Here is a 16,050-nt window from a genome sequence, read left to right on the forward strand (position 1 = left end):
TACGTAGTGTTTCGGTATTTTTAGTTGGCTAGGTAAGCAGTATTTGGACAGTTAAGTTTGTTCACTTTTGCTTTGTTTGTTTGTTTATTTGTTTATTTGGTCCTTATCTTTGTTGTACAGGTAGCAGTTGAAATTGTACTTCCCTCTAGGGTCTTTCAGCGCACTTATCCCTGGTTATGGGTATGCACTTTGTTGTACGTCGCGCTGGATAAGAGCGTCTGCCAAATGCAATTAATGGTGTGTAATGTAATGAGAAGAACATTCAGCAATGCATGTGCAATGAGATTCACGGATCTTCACACTGGAAATCTAGTATCCTTGAAGTGAGTTATTGAAAGGAACTGAGAAATTGAGAGACTGTGAATTAACTTTCAAACTAGCCTACATTTGAACTTATGTTAGACTGGTGCAACAGGCTGCAGGGGTCTGTTCTTGAAACAAGGTTTAGCAAGTTATCCTACTAAATTGAAATTTAGGAAAATCCTGAATTCATGGTTCCAAATATGAGGATCAGCGAAAGAGCTCCGTTAAGTTGGCAAATGTTACTGGCCACAATTGAAGACTTCCGGTAAGCATTTATCGAAATAAAAGTTTGGTGAATAAAATTATTTATAACTGTAATTTTGTCAATTTTCATTGTTAAATGAATACCGTTGGATATAATTGTGATGTATTTGCAGAGAATATTAAATTGTGCACTAATTTCTATAAAAACTGTTTGCCACCAGTTGTTGCTCTCTGTCAGGTGTGGTATGGGCATGCATTGCCATAGACTGTCAATTGCCAACCAACTCATTTGCACAGCTCATAACTCAAAAACTATAAATTGTTACCAAATGGAAGAGGGTATACATTTGTTAGCTGGACCCATATCTTTCATATTCTACAGTCCTTTCTGTTAAATCCTGTTCCCAGCAATTGTTGCTGTGTTTCCAGTGTGGGGTGGTCATACGTTGCTATTCAGCAATTCAGCTATTCGGCTATTCAGTCAGTTACCACTCAGCTCATTTGCATAGCTCATAACTCAAAAACTGTCAATTGTTACCAAATGAAAGGGGGTATACATTTACTCTAGAAACCCATATCTTTAATATTCTAATGTAATTTTGGTGTTCCCAGCGATTGTTGGTGCGTTTCCAGTGTGGGGTGGCAGTTTGGAAAAGATGAGGAGGTGTGTCAATGTAATTTGTCGAATAATAATAAACGGTCAATGTTGGCATCTGATGTGTGTGGTGGTCAGTGGTATTACATTAGTAGTACTGCAGGAGCCAAAGCAAAATGAAAAGGCAAAGATGATCAGGTATGTTTAACTTCTGGATACTAGATGTGATACATTCACATGTGAGCTAAATCATTTAGGATACATTTCACACACAGCAAACCCCAACAAATTAAAAGACGGTAGTCCTGTGCATTACTTTTGAAAAAAGTATAGTTCATTTGCGTACTATCTGGGCAGAGAATCAACATCATATCAAAAATATTGTAGCTGAAATGGATCAGAAAACCATGCACACATCTCTGCAAAATGAATACAATCCTCAAATGTCAAACATACAACAAATTATTGACATAGACCAGACACATGAAAGCAAAGACTGCTTAAATGTAAAACGAAAAAGAGAAAATAACAATAACTTTAAATACCCCTCAACAGAATGGGAAAAAGGTAAAAAAAATTCAAGGACAAAGGAAACCAAAGCATTATTGCCTCTGCAACTCACCAAATAAAAGTACACGTCCAATGTTAGCATGCGCTATATGTGCTGAATGATTTAATTTTGACTGTGTAGGACTAGCAAATAGTAGCAACTTTGATTCTCTGTGCTTCATTTGTAACTCACATAATTGCCATGTACATGACAACCACAAAAACATGGCTATATAATAACAGGTGAGACCAAAAGTATTGAAACTGTAGCAGTGAAGGTTAGCTCACTTAAACAAATAATGAAAACAGAGGTAATTAATGTGGAAACACAAACTGAAACACCATGCAGGGAGGAACATAGAGGTCCACAAGCTACAAAGGAAATAATTAATTTAAATGTCCAAGAGCACAGTAATGAATGCACATTGGACAAACAAACACAAACAGATCAATCAACTCATACGTCCCAATCACATTTAACTACCCCTGACAGTGATATTAGTGAACAAACATTAAGTAGTACATTTACGGATAAAGCAAAATTTAGCTATTTCAATTGCACCATTTCTCACCTCGCAAACTTTACTTTAACAATGGCTGAGTGGGCATGGTTAAAAGAGCAAAAATAAAAAAACATTCATGGCCAAATCAAAATATATATCAAATCCATATTGTGTCCTTTCATGTCAGAATCATTCATTCTCTAGCCCACAATTAAAAAAAACACATTAAAAATAAATGGATATTGTACACATGACATCTGCACCCTCACTTTCCAAATTTCATTAGAAAAATCAAGCCACCTCACATTTAACATACAATACAAAAGAGAGATATTATACTCTGGGAGTTCACTGAAGGCCAGACCATTCAAAGGAGAAAAGAGAGAACAGTTAGGTGAGCAATTGAAACATCTAAAGTCTTACAAATTATATAATGGATTATTGGGGAAATCAGATTCAAATAGTTTAGTGGCATTTAACAGAACAGGTGTTGGCGCTGGCACATCTGTATTAAGGAAAATGAAATCAGAGTACAAAAAGAAAGACTTAGTTGATAAAGATGAAATTGCTGCACTACAAAAATTGAAAAATAAATTAGAAATGGAAGATAACACCAGCTCAAGTTTAAAGGGATTTATTTGTGTCATCCAGGCAGTACCACTTAAGGTAATTTTTTTTTACAGAGGGCGGGATAAGACTGTGGCATGAACTGACACGTAGTAGTCCAGCATTTTGGGATGCCACAGGTGGATTTATTACATCACAAAAAAACACAAAAAGGATTTTATTCTATGAAATGTCAGTATGTACTTCAACCCCAGCCCAAATCTCATGCCCAATTGCATTTATGATCAGTGAAGAGCACACACAAAGTGCACTAGAACAGCTGCAACCTCACTGCAATTAGGGACTATGAAAAAAAGATTTATAATTTCAATACCTTGCCCATTCAAATTAATAGTGACCGCTCTTTAGTTCTCCTTCTGGCATCCATGCAAATATTTAATTATGAAACGATGGAACATTATTGGCAGCGCTGCTGGAAATTATAAAATGGTATCGCTGATAAAAATGATGATAAAATATGTGTCCTATGGTCTTGTAAGTCGCATTTAATGAAACAGGCAAGTGGAATTTGTATAAAGCAGTAGAGTGTGAAAAATGAAAAATGAAAAATATAAATTGGCGATGTACATGTTTAGCCTTTTTGTGAATTTGCGAACGCTACAAGAGGTCAATGACATATTTTATGACGTGTGCGTAATTTTAGGCAGTAAATCCGGCACAGGTTTGGTTTCAAAATGTCTTGTTCAGATACAACAGAGAATACAACAGCGGAACAAAAGCAACGTAGGAGAGGAGCATATTGATGTGCAAAGTTCAAATGACACTCATGATGAGTATATTCAAAGCATATCATTGGTGAAATCACCTTTTTTGACACATTTCCAAAAAATCTAAACAAATGCCCTGTCAACTGTACAAATATACAAATAGCTGTGTGACAATGCATATTACAGCCCGATGCTATCAGACAAGTTCTTAGATTACTTTGTCCCAGTAATTCCAGTGTGGTCCGATTTAATGTCATCTTATTTGGATAAACAGAACATACTAAATATAACCCCCCATCTATTTGAAATGACAACATCACTATGCAAAGCTAGTTTTAAAAATACAAAAGTACTTTTTTTTCAACAATGAAAAACAGAATTGATGCGTGTTTAGACAAATTGCATACATTGTATAAGGTTAGAGAGAGAGAACTTTGTGATAAAGCAAAATTGAGTGTTTTAAAAGAGAAACAGAAATTTAAACAACCAGAGGAAAAGTGGAACAAAAGCAAAAGAAAAGAGATCACATATAGCTTCCAGAAAGCACCAATTAAATATGTAACATGCTATGTACATTAAATGAACAGAAACAATTGCTGGGAACATGATTTCACAGAAAATACAATACAATCTTAAAGATATAGGTCCAACTAGTATTTCCACTTTCATTGGGTAACAATTCATAGTTTTTTTGTTATCAGCTATGCAAATGAGCTGGGTGACAACTGACAGTCCATAGCAATGCTTGGCCGCCCCACACTGGAAACACAGCAACAATTGCTGGGAACATGATTTCACCAAAAATACATTAAAGATATGGGTCCAGCTAACAATTGTATACCCCCTTTCATTTGGTAACAATTTACAGTTTTTGAGTTGTGAGCTGGTAACTGACAGTCAATAGCAACGTATGACCACCCCACACTGGAAACACAGCAACAATAGCTGGGAACATGATTTCACAGAAATGACTGTAGAATATTAAAGATATAGGTCTATAGAGTAAATGTATAACCCTTTAATGTGGTAACAATTTATAGTTTTTGAGTTATGGGCTATGCAAATGAGCTGCTAGTGAATTGACAGTCAATGGTATTGCCTGCCCTTACCACACTGTAAATACAGCAACAATTGCTGGGAACATGATTTTAGATAATAAATGTATAATTGTATAGATATTATACATAGATTTAATGTAAAAAAAAAATTCAAACAGTAAGCAGGTATGCAAATGAGCTGCTATTGAACCGACAAGCAATTTATGCTTAGCCTACATTATAGTAACTAGTCAAATAGCAAGCTAGTTTAGCAAGCAAATAGCAAGCTTGCTGACTTTTATAAATTGTATCAGCAATGAATTTCAACAATGGTAATTATGTGAGGAAGCGCAGAAACGCGGTAACTATGTTCTCATTATTTAACGTTACTCAGCAGCTCTTATTTTGACGGAAATTCACAGGAGGTTGAGACCGGAACTTCTGTACAGGAAGTCTAATTGTTGCTAGCTTCACGGAGCTCAGCAAAAGGCTGTCAGTAACTATGGTAAGTTATGCTCTGAAAACTGACCTGCCACCTCGCAATTTAATGTGAACAAACCCGACCTACCTTGCAGTGTTTGATGAGATTAATTAGGCAGACATGTCATTTTGCAGGTGAACGTTATCTGTCCATACACTGTAAAGAATATATCCCATAGAAAAACAGCGAAAAGATGCAATGTTTCTAGGCCTATTGCCAGTGAAAAAAAATCCGAAATCCTGTAATTATATCGGATGGCTGTTAATTAAGCTTAGCCTGTTGTTGTAATTCTACATGGGTTTGCCAGTGCTTTGAGGAAGTAAAAAAGCTGAAATCCTGTAATTTAGTTTTGACTTTGCATTGTGATTGGCTGAGAGATAAATCACTCCTAAAGGAGCACTGTCATGCTTTTTTCAGTTGAGATTATTTTTATTAAATGCTTACATTGTGTGTAGGAATTTTTAAAATCACCGTCAGTGTAGCCGTTTCCTAAATATGGGGCAAAACTTCTGAAAAGAAACAGGTGGACGGGTTTGTACATTTATTTTTATGGACAAAATGGCTTCTATCCACCTTTTTAAACGTAAAGCATGTTACTGTACATTAACAATGAAGACATGTAGCCTACAGTGTGTTCAATGTTCTCACTTTGAAATGGGCTACACTAATGACGCTATCTCAGACTTAAAATGTTCAAGATTTCTTGAGCCTGCTTTTAGAAAGGACCCCTGATGTTTCGGACATAATCTTGAATGGATGAATGTATTATTATTATTATTATTATTATTATTATTATTATTGGACATATTGCTACTGTTGTGTTACCTCAGCTTGGGCCCACTCCATGAGGTGTCCAAAAAATTACTGTATATCACAAGTCAAAAAACTGCGCCACAAATGGCATTGTCTTGTAAAAATGGAAGGGGGAGTTCTAAAGTTTAACATGTTCCTCTGTCACAGGTCTCAACATAAGATGATGACTGTGGTGCAACATTGTTACATGTTTGAGTAAAGCAGTTGCTCAAACAGCAGATGTCCCAATTCAATGCATTTAACTAGATTTTATGACCGGTTTTACATTTGGTGTGAAATTGACCCCAACAGTTATAAATAAACACAAAAATATTGTAATGGAAAAATGGAAAAATGATACAGTATCAATATGAAACAAGGTGAACTGATTTTCAAGAGATGTCAATCACTAAATGGGGTCAAATTGGCCTCAAACATCATAGGAGGGTTAATAATTTCTGTGTGGATTTTGATGTATGCTTGGAGTTATTGTCCTGCTGGACAATCTACCTACGACCAAGACTGAATTCATTGTGCCATTGATCTTAAATAGTATCCCTAGATGATTGGTACCAAAAAAATCTCCAAAACATCAATGACCCACCAACGTATTTGACAGTAGGTATGAGGTTTTTCTTGTATGCATTCCATAGTTTTTTTGTTTTTTTCTTTAGACCTGATAACACCAAGACACAAACAATCTCAGCAATTCTTAAACTGTGATCCTTGGGTTACTTATGGCCCCCCCTCACCATCTTCCTTACCGTCCTCAATATACACTTGCATACTCTTCCTGGAAACTTTGCATACCATTTCACATGTTTTCGTCTTTTTTTCATTGCCCTCACAGTGCTAAGTGGTATGTTTTGCCGTTTATGTATTTTTTTGTACCCATAATTTTTTTGTACCCATAATTTTTTTGTACCCATAATTTTGTACCCATAATTCTGGAGCCCACTGTATGTGTGTATGTGGAGAATATTATCAGTAACCTGGTGGTTCCTGCTGGAGAGTGAAAACACACCGTGATACTGACCACAAATTACCTGGGAAATATGACCTTGACACTTCAATAACATGCTGAGGAAGGCTTTATTTGAGGAACGGAGGTAACAGAGAACTGTAATCAAGGATGAAAAATCAAAGCTTTAAAGACGCTTGCTTCTGGCTGGTCACTGCCGTCGTCGCCAGTTCTCTCCTTCTTGAGGCTTGGCACAGATAAATTTGTACTGATTTGAGCAGGGGATGTCATTCCACTTTTTCTGCACTGTGGTTACAACACAAGAGTGAAAAGTCAGTAAGTCCAGTCAAATCCACTCAGCAGTAATACGGAGTTTACTTCCTATATGCTTACCAGACCAGTTTGCATGCACACAGTCCTCGTTTCTATTCAAATTGTTTGGCTCCCTAGAATTCCAGTGGCGAAAGTCCAGTTTAGATCCATCTGACCAAATCCAGTAACCCTCCTGAACAGGGATGACAAATGTTTGTGCTTGTGGTGAAGACAGTAGTGTGTGCGAATGCAGTCTTATCTTAAAACATTACATTTTTACTTCTTCGATGGCAAGTATCAAAAACAATTTTGAAAGACAATGGAATAAAGATAATGGATTTTTTAGAGCAATTACTACTGTCATTTAAAATTCAGCTTACTTTGTCTGTAATGTACAGTCTTGATGTTAAGTTGGTATTTTGGGTATTTTGAGTTTGTGCTTGAATGTCTTTTCTACTGTTAAATTACAAGTAAAATGCATTCAGCAATGTCAGAATAACATCTCATATTTGACTGTGAAGTAGAAAGTGCACAATTATGTACTTAAAATGTATTATATAAATAGAATCTTCCATTATTATTTATTGGATTTATCATTATGTCTTGTTTCATTGTGAAATAAATTGTCTTATTTGGCACAATGTGAATTTGTAATAGTATCAGGGTTGGCTGTATCAGTTTCTTATTGATTCCTTTGATTCTCAAGTTGTGTACTGCTGGCTAGTGAGTGTAAAGCTGCCTTCATTAATCATTATACCCTCTGACAGTCTGTCAGTCCTATCCAGAATGGAAGGGTGTTCTTAGTGAGCTTCTGGAGAAAGTTATATTCCACTTGGCTGTGCACTGAGGCCAGGTTTCCTCCTTGTCCAACACAGTATCTCTGCAAAGGGACAAGGGAGATGAGATTCAGTCTTATAATGCATCATATTGATTATCTACCATGAGACAGACAGGTCACGGAGATCTGTGCAGTTTGATAATTTTCACAGGTGAACTATGTTCTTTTGATAATAAAAAACAACACTGATGGAAATGCATTCAAATCAGCTGTTTTGTAAAAATGTGCCGTCACATAATTTTGTTCATTTAATCTTTGCTATTAAAATCAACCATTATTTTTTATTTAGTACTCAAAGACACATTAAGGGATCAGTGCCTTATTTTTCAAGAACACAGTGTTTACATAAAAAAACTATAAAAACATACACAATTGACAAAACACAAAATTAAAACAATCAATAAAGACAAAATGAACAGATGTAGTTGATTTTCAAGAAACAAGAAAAGTCACTTGCGTTTGGTTACCATTGCGCAAATAATCTGAGCTGTGATATTTTAGATATGAGCAGCCTGTTGCAACAGTGCAACATAAGTTTGATCGCAAGTTAGGGTGTAAAGTCAATACTAAATGTTATGTTGTAACTAGTTAGTTTGAAGCTAATTTTGTGTCTTTGTTTGGTTGCACCCTTCATTCTTACGCTACATCTTTGCTAAGTTCCATGAACCAAAATCATGTCATACTATATACAGTGACATTTCTATATTGACCAATCATGCACGTTTAAACAACAAACTGCTATTTGCTTCATGTGCCCTGCTAATGTCATGTGTCAAATAGGCCTAATATAATGGCTAAATTATCTCAACGGCTGCCTATCCTCTAGTCTAGCAGGTGATTCGTTATGGGCCTTGGTTAGATGTATTTGGACTGCTTTAACTGTGTTTTTGTTTATATGTATGAGTCTCTAACAATTGACTTGCTATCAATGTTTTCATTTTTTCATTTTATGACTGGAGTAATTTAATCCTGTACTGAGAGAGAAGGTTGGTTATTTTCTGTTTTTCAGCTTGCTGAATATTAAAGTACGAGTGCCCAACATCATGCAAATTTAAGCTATCTCGGAGAATGCACAGCTAGGTGATAGCTACCACGCTGAATTCATGAAGTTTCCCAATCTTTCAGATAGATGTGCTGTCAACAGCTATTTTAGGAATTACTTTACACCAAGTAGGGATTAGGTTTAAATTTCAAGTTGTACAGTTGTTTTAAAAACAAATAGCAGAACAACATCAGATGAACCACTGTTATTTGTAGTAGTGATATTTCTGCATGGCAAATAATTTACTTGTAGATGTAGTAGTGTAATAGAAAACAACAGACCCAACTGTCAGGACATGCACGCTGCTTGTTCTGAGTAATTGACTCTTTCATTGAAAGAGACGTGTTCAAAATAATAGCAGTGTGGAGTTTAATTAGATAATTTGTTCATTCTGTGAAAAAAACATTAATTGTCCTTCATTAAGAAAGAAGGGAAGTCAATGTTTCACAAATTGTTATAAAATATATTTCCTTCTGAATTCCTAAGTATAATGGGCCATTCCAAACATTGTTCAGAGGAACAACATCATTTCATTAAAAAGTTGATTAGAGAGGGGAAAATGTATAAACAAGTGCAGCAAATTATAGGATGATCAGCTAAAATGCTTTAAAATGGCAACAAAAAATAAAATCACGTGGATGAAAACGAGCTGTTAAACTACTGTTAAAACGGATCAAAGAATAGTCAGAATGGCAAAGATTCAGCCATTCATCAGTTCCAGAAAGATCAAAGATGATGTACAATTTCCTTTAAGTGCTGTTACAGTCAGAAGACTTTGATCGAAGCTAAGCTATCAGCAAGAAGCCCCCGTAAAACACATCGATTGGCACAAAGAGAAATGGCGTAACATTCTGTTGACTGATGAGTAAAATTTTCGGGTTTAGTGTTCGTTGACAGTACGTCAGACGACCCCCGGGTACTGAATTCAAGCCACAGTACACAGTAAAGACAGTGAAGCATGGTGGCGCAAAAATAATGGTATGGGAATGTTTCTGTTTTAGGCCTATTTATCGTATACCAGGGATCATGGATCAGTTTGAATGCATCAACATACTTGACAAGATCATTTTGCCATATGCCGAAGTGGAATTGCCCCAGAAATGGGTGTTTCAACAAGAAAACAAACCCAAACACACAAGTAAGCGAGCAACATCTTGGTTCCACACAAAAACTTGAGTTAACGGAGTGGCCATCTCAATCCCCCTACCTCAACCCCATTGAAAACTTGTGGGGTGACATTAACAATGCAATTTCTGAAGCGAAACCCAAAAATTCACAGGAACTGCAGAATGTATAGTACTGTGCAGGTGTGAAAAAATGCAGTAAAATAAGAATGCTTTAAAAAATTGAAATGTTAATCGTTTATTTTTTATCAATTACCAAAATGCTGGAACAGAAGAAGTGAATGAACAGAAGAAAAATCTAAATCAAATCAATAGTTAGTGTGACCACCCTTTGCCTTCAAAACAGCATCAATTCTTCTAGGTATACGTGCACACAGTTTTAGATTTTTCTCGGCATTCGGAATTTGAGCACCCGTTACCTTCTGGGAAACACAGGCTGGAGATGTTTGTTTGAGAAGTTATGCTCCATATTTAGGAAATGGTTACACTGACTAAGTTTTTATTTATTTATAAATGTATTGGTAAATCTGTTGTATAATTGCAATAATAGCCCTAGGCTACACTCAAAGTTGTGACCTGATCTGCACACCACAGAGAGATTTGACATCATCATGTACCGGTGGATGTTTATGTCACTGAAATGTCTGTGAAAATCTTTCGTTCCCCTCCAGTCATTAGCCTTTTCACACAGCGTCCTCCTTTGATGTCCCCTACCTCATTTGACATCATTGATATGAAGGCGCTATGCCACCTTACATAAGGGCATACATTTTTTTCTAATCCTACTTTTAGTTATGTAAATGCATTTTTAGTTTCCATTATGTAAGCTATGATTTAGCCTACCATTTGATAAAATGTGGAGACCAAGGCTATCTCTGCTTGACCTTTCTGATGATGCTTTTCCCTGCCCCTGATGCTGAACAACAAGCTCATTAAAACTTGGTTCATCGCAAGACAGAAGCAAGGGTGGAGATGACAATCAAAATCAAGGCGTGATTGCAATGCCTGCAAGGGCCTGTGACATTTGGAATGGGTAATAATATTTTTCATATTATAATATATATTTATGGACAAAATGGTTTCTTTCCACCTTTTCATCCTCTGCATTTCTTGCAAATAAAAGCAAAGCATGTAATTTTACATTAACAATGAAAACATGTAGCCTACAGTGTGTTCAATGTGCTCACTTTCAGATAGCATCATTTGTGTAGCCTATCTAAGACTTCACGATTATGTTCAAGATTTCTTGAGCCCGCTTTTATAAAGGACCCCCGATGTTTCAGAAATTAATTAATGTACTGTTATTATTGATATTAATAATGTTGGACATATTACCTCAGCTTGGGCCCAGTCGCAGAGTCTTGTAAAATACTTGTAGCAGTGATAATTGAAGCTTTTCCAGCCGGGAGGGCAGCCGTTCTCACACTTTCGTGCTGAGGGATACAAACACAAAGCAAAAAATTACTGGATATTATTTTCCATTGACATGCACACAAGTCAAAAGAACAGCTCCGCAAATTGTATTGTCCTGTACAGGCAGTATGTGAAGAAACATTTCAATTCCATTATTTTTTTTCTAAAAAAGGAACGTCTAACATGTTCCTCTGTCACAGGTTTCAAGATAAGACCATGACTGTGGTGCATTGTTATGCATTTGAATGAAGCAGGTATTCAAACAGCAGATTTCCCATTTCAATGCATTTAAGCAGATGTTCAGATTTTATGACCGGTTTTACATTTGGTGTCAAATTGAAATAAACAGTTGAAATAAGCACAAAAATATTGTAATGGAAAAATGTAGTGTCACCTTATTGTCTCCCAAAGTACTAGTCTTTTATCCATAAATATGACAAATGCGTGAGCAACATCTCATTTTAGAGCCAAAGGAACAGTAATTGAAAGTTGGGCACCTGTATGGGAAAGTGCCACCAGAATCATTCACAAAGAAAAATAAGAAGCAAAATAAATGTATACAGTTAAAGAGGGTCAAAATGACACAGCACAACACATTTGTATGCCAAGTTGGTAAAGGACTTCGCATGGTATTATGGAGGGTTATTTTGTATGGTCACAGTGTTGCAATGCCCTCAGTTACCTTTAAATTTACCTTTTCATGTGAAAATGCATAACCTGTCTAGGGCATAGTTTAACTATTTAAACTCTCCCAGTGACACAGTGTACAGACATTATGAGTTACCCATACAACCTGCAAATAATGCAACTAAGACAGGGTAATTGTCATGGGCATCACACATTCTGTGATTTTTTATTTTTTTCATGCAAACAAAAATGTTTTTGCCAGTTCTGTGACATTCGCCATTTTTTAGCAAATTCTGTGATTTCCTCCATTTTTAGTTCGTTCCATGATTTCTCTCAACTTATGGAAGATAACTCAAACTCAATGTAGCCTACAGTGTTGTGCATAGTATTTTAACAATATTGCCACAGGCTAGGAGAAACAACTACAATGTGCTGGGATAAAGATTTCCATCTTTGTCAGTTATTGCAGTCAAATGTATGACAGCCCCTTTTAACAACGTTGGTAACATTCAGTGATGAGAGGTGCTCCATCAAAGACTGAACCTAGCAATGTACAATGTGTTGTAGGAAAAAAATTTGAAAGACAATAAATCGAACACAGAGTAACACGTTTTTTTATTAATGCAATTTGAGCATACTCTATTTCTAATGTCTTTCTGTTAAAGTAAAGGAAAAACAGAATGCTGGTTCTCATTAAAAGCACCTGCCTATCCATTAACTTTATTCTGTAATTTTTGTTTTTTTTATTTTCAACACATTTGCCATGACTGCTCTGTGACTTTGTCAATATTTTCTGTGAAGAAAACCCAGCCTTAATCATAACCTGTGTATAGGTAGCCATCTGAGGTGAAATACAATAAATACTCACCAAAAGTTAGGCAGGAAAGAGCAGCCACAATAATTAGCTTTGCCATTGGGTAGGAGACCATGATGGATCTTGGATCTTCAAGAGTCAGTAGAGACAGAGGATTGAAAGATCTCAATATCAGCCATAATGTAAAGTTAATGAGACGGGTGCGTGGGGGTTGGACCCAAAATGCACGACTCAGAAACAATAGTAATATAAAGACCCCTCAGGGCTTTAATCGGGACGAATCCCAGGAGAGTAGTCAATCCAAGCAAAGTCCATACACGTAGATCCAGCCAAACAAAAAATAAACAAACAAAAAGCACGGTGCCGAGGGAAGAGGCAAACTCGTAGTCGGTAGACGTGCAGGGAGGTACGGTAGCGGGAGAGCTGTCAGCGGGGCAGATGAACAGACAGGCGGCAGGCAGAGGCGTAGTCGTGGGCGAAGCGGGAGTCGAAACCATGAAACAATCAGCGAAGCAAAAGTACAAAAACGGTAGGCGAGGACGTAGTCAAAAAACAAACGATGGTCACAAAACAGAAATCAATAAACAATGGTCAGTAAACAGGCGTGGATCGTAACATGTAATCAAACAGTAAGTAAATGCTCAAGAGTTGCGTGAAAAAACAGAGGCAGACAATTTTGCAGTGAACAGTTGCGCGACTGGGCTATAAATGCAGGTGTAGACAGGTGTAGACAATTAGTAAGAGCGTAGCAAGGAAATGGAAAACAGGTGCGATGGATGACAAGTTTAACAAGGAGATTAGTAATCGTTAGTAATAAACCTATCCTGCCCTAGCATTAGTAAATTAGTAAATGACATGCACGAGAAACATAAGGTAACATGAACACATGATTAGTCTTGTTAGTTTCTACCCAATCCTGATCTAGCGTTAGTAGTTTTAGTAAATAGACAAATAGAACATTAGGGGAGTGAAGGACAGAACGAGAGAGAGAGAGAGAGAGAAAAGGCGGAACGCAAGGTTTGCGGAAAAACATGTAAAAGTGTATGCATAACAACGACCAGTAAACGTAACAATAAACATACATCGAAACATAACACAAAGGGAAACTAAGACGATAATCACTCAACATAACCAGGTAATAAAATCGTACGATAACATAACTAGACATGACAAGAAAATAAATCGTAACGAAACATAACTAAACAACATGACGAACCTAGACTAACATAATACATGAAGACACTACGTGACTAGACAACATGAATAAACATAAATCAACATAAAACATGGTGAGACAGACCTGAAACGTGACAGTTAATGGCTCAGTACAAAAGCAAGAACACAATGGGCACACTGCTCTTATTTTTTTCCAGTTCATTAAACAAAAAAGGCGTACTCTAAACCAAGAGGACAGGTATAGGACTCATTTGTCTTGAGCAATGTGATGTACTGTTCATGTTTTCCTCCACAATGTTAATGTAGTGAAGCACACATAGATAGCTATATTACTAGTATTACTATGTTCCTATTATTTGTTAGAAGACTAGTTCCAGAACAAGACAATGTGGCCAGAAGGCATGTTTCTTCTCTTACCTGTAGATACAAGCTTGAAGAAAATAGACAGGTGGGTGAAGTAGCTGTGAATGATCTGTAGTTCTGTTCTGATGAACACAGTCCTACTCACAGTGCTCCACTGCCTTTATACAGGGATTTGATAGGGATAATGTAAACAACAGTTTCACACAGGTGTTTCATAGGAATTGGCCACATGATGACAAAATTGATGATGACTATCAGAGAAAGAGGACATGCATAGTGAAGCACATTGTCATGGCAGAAAGAAAACAAATAGTGAACCCGGATATCAGCATTCAATGTAAACAGAAAGGTTTGTTCTAGTGAGCTTAATGTTGGTAAACATCTGGTCCAGACACGCAATGTGAAAGACTTTGTCAGCTCTACATTTTCAGAGCCTTTAACCTCACTGGTGTCATCATTCTTTTTGTAAGCAGAGAGGAAAAAGACTGCCTTCACATTTTGCATTTCATATTTATATTTAAAACTAAAAGGACCACAAAGGTGGGTCATTTAAGGCTGAAATAGAATTTTAAATGTTAAACCTCTTTAAATATGTTTTCATTTAAGTAATTAACACTGAAGAAGTTTTCTCCATAATTTGTACCAGTGTTCCGCCTGTTTGCCCTTCTTTCTGTTGACCAAGTCAATGTTCAGCATATGGGCTAATTATTTGACTGACCAGTAGTTTGATCAGTAGTTTGTTTCTGCTCATCAGTAAAGTATGCTATTAAACATGCACAGGTGCTCCACTTTTAATCTGTAGCATCCTTCTTTTTAACACAAGCCTGAAAATGTCATATCAGAAGTTTAATGGTGACTATTCTTGAACCCTTTTTATTTTGGGTATGATCCTGCTCTCTGCTGAAAGGTACTCCCCAGGAATTTCCAGAATCACTCTAAATATTACTGAAACATAGTAACAGATTTTTTGAATGGATACATATGCTGGTGCCTGCGCTTAGAAATCCAATAGGGCCACTTCACTGGACAAATTGAATGACATTACCATCGACAATCAGTATTCTGCACTGTTTTTTTCATTGTGTCTTGGCAGGTTTCCAAAAAGGCTATGTGGACACTCCAAAAGGAAACTTGGTTAACACATCATATTATGGTTCTTTAAAGGTGCAAATTACTCCATATTGTTCCCTACATGCTCATGGAAAAAGTGTGTTGAAATTGGCTTGTTTTCCCTTCCCCCTCCCTCTCCTTGCCACCTCTGGCAGCAGCAGGTCAGGAACATTGTAGAGAATGACCATATTAGCTTTCTACGGTATGTTCCAGAATTATTGACACCCTTGATAAATCTGCACAAAAAGTGTTGAAGCTAAAAAATTATACAGTGATTGACATTAGCATTATTTTCAAACATGCATAAGGTAACATGTTTTATGAATGATTCAATGGAATCAACCAAGTCTGACATTAAAGAACAGTATTTTGGCAGATTGAAATATTTGCTTGCACCTGTGGCTTTCAGAACAAGTGAGGTGACCAAATAGAAAACATTGAAACATTAGATTAAACAGATGAAAAAAATTTA

General features: G+C 36.5%; 1 protein-coding gene across 1 annotated transcript; it reads right to left on the reverse strand.

Annotated features, from left to right (window-relative positions):
- Positions 1-6,871: 6,871 nt before the first annotated feature.
- Positions 6,872-14,645, reverse strand: LOC133136189 (lactose-binding lectin l-2-like). The gene is made up of 6 exons (XM_061253456.1): positions 14,523-14,645; positions 12,984-13,058; positions 11,411-11,508; positions 7,829-7,951; positions 7,153-7,264; positions 6,872-7,065 (listed from the first exon to the last, which is right to left on the reverse strand). The coding sequence occupies exons 2-6, from the start codon at positions 13,042-13,044 to the stop codon at positions 6,971-6,973; spliced, it is 489 nt and encodes a 162-aa protein (XP_061109440.1). The 5' UTR covers positions 13,045-13,058; positions 14,523-14,645; the 3' UTR covers positions 6,872-6,970.
- Positions 14,646-16,050: the final 1,405 nt, after the last annotated feature.

Source organism: Conger conger, chromosome 9 (genome assembly GCF_963514075.1).
Source record: "Conger conger chromosome 9, fConCon1.1, whole genome shotgun sequence".
Classification (NCBI taxonomy): Eukaryota; Metazoa; Chordata; class Actinopteri; order Anguilliformes; family Congridae; genus Conger; species Conger conger.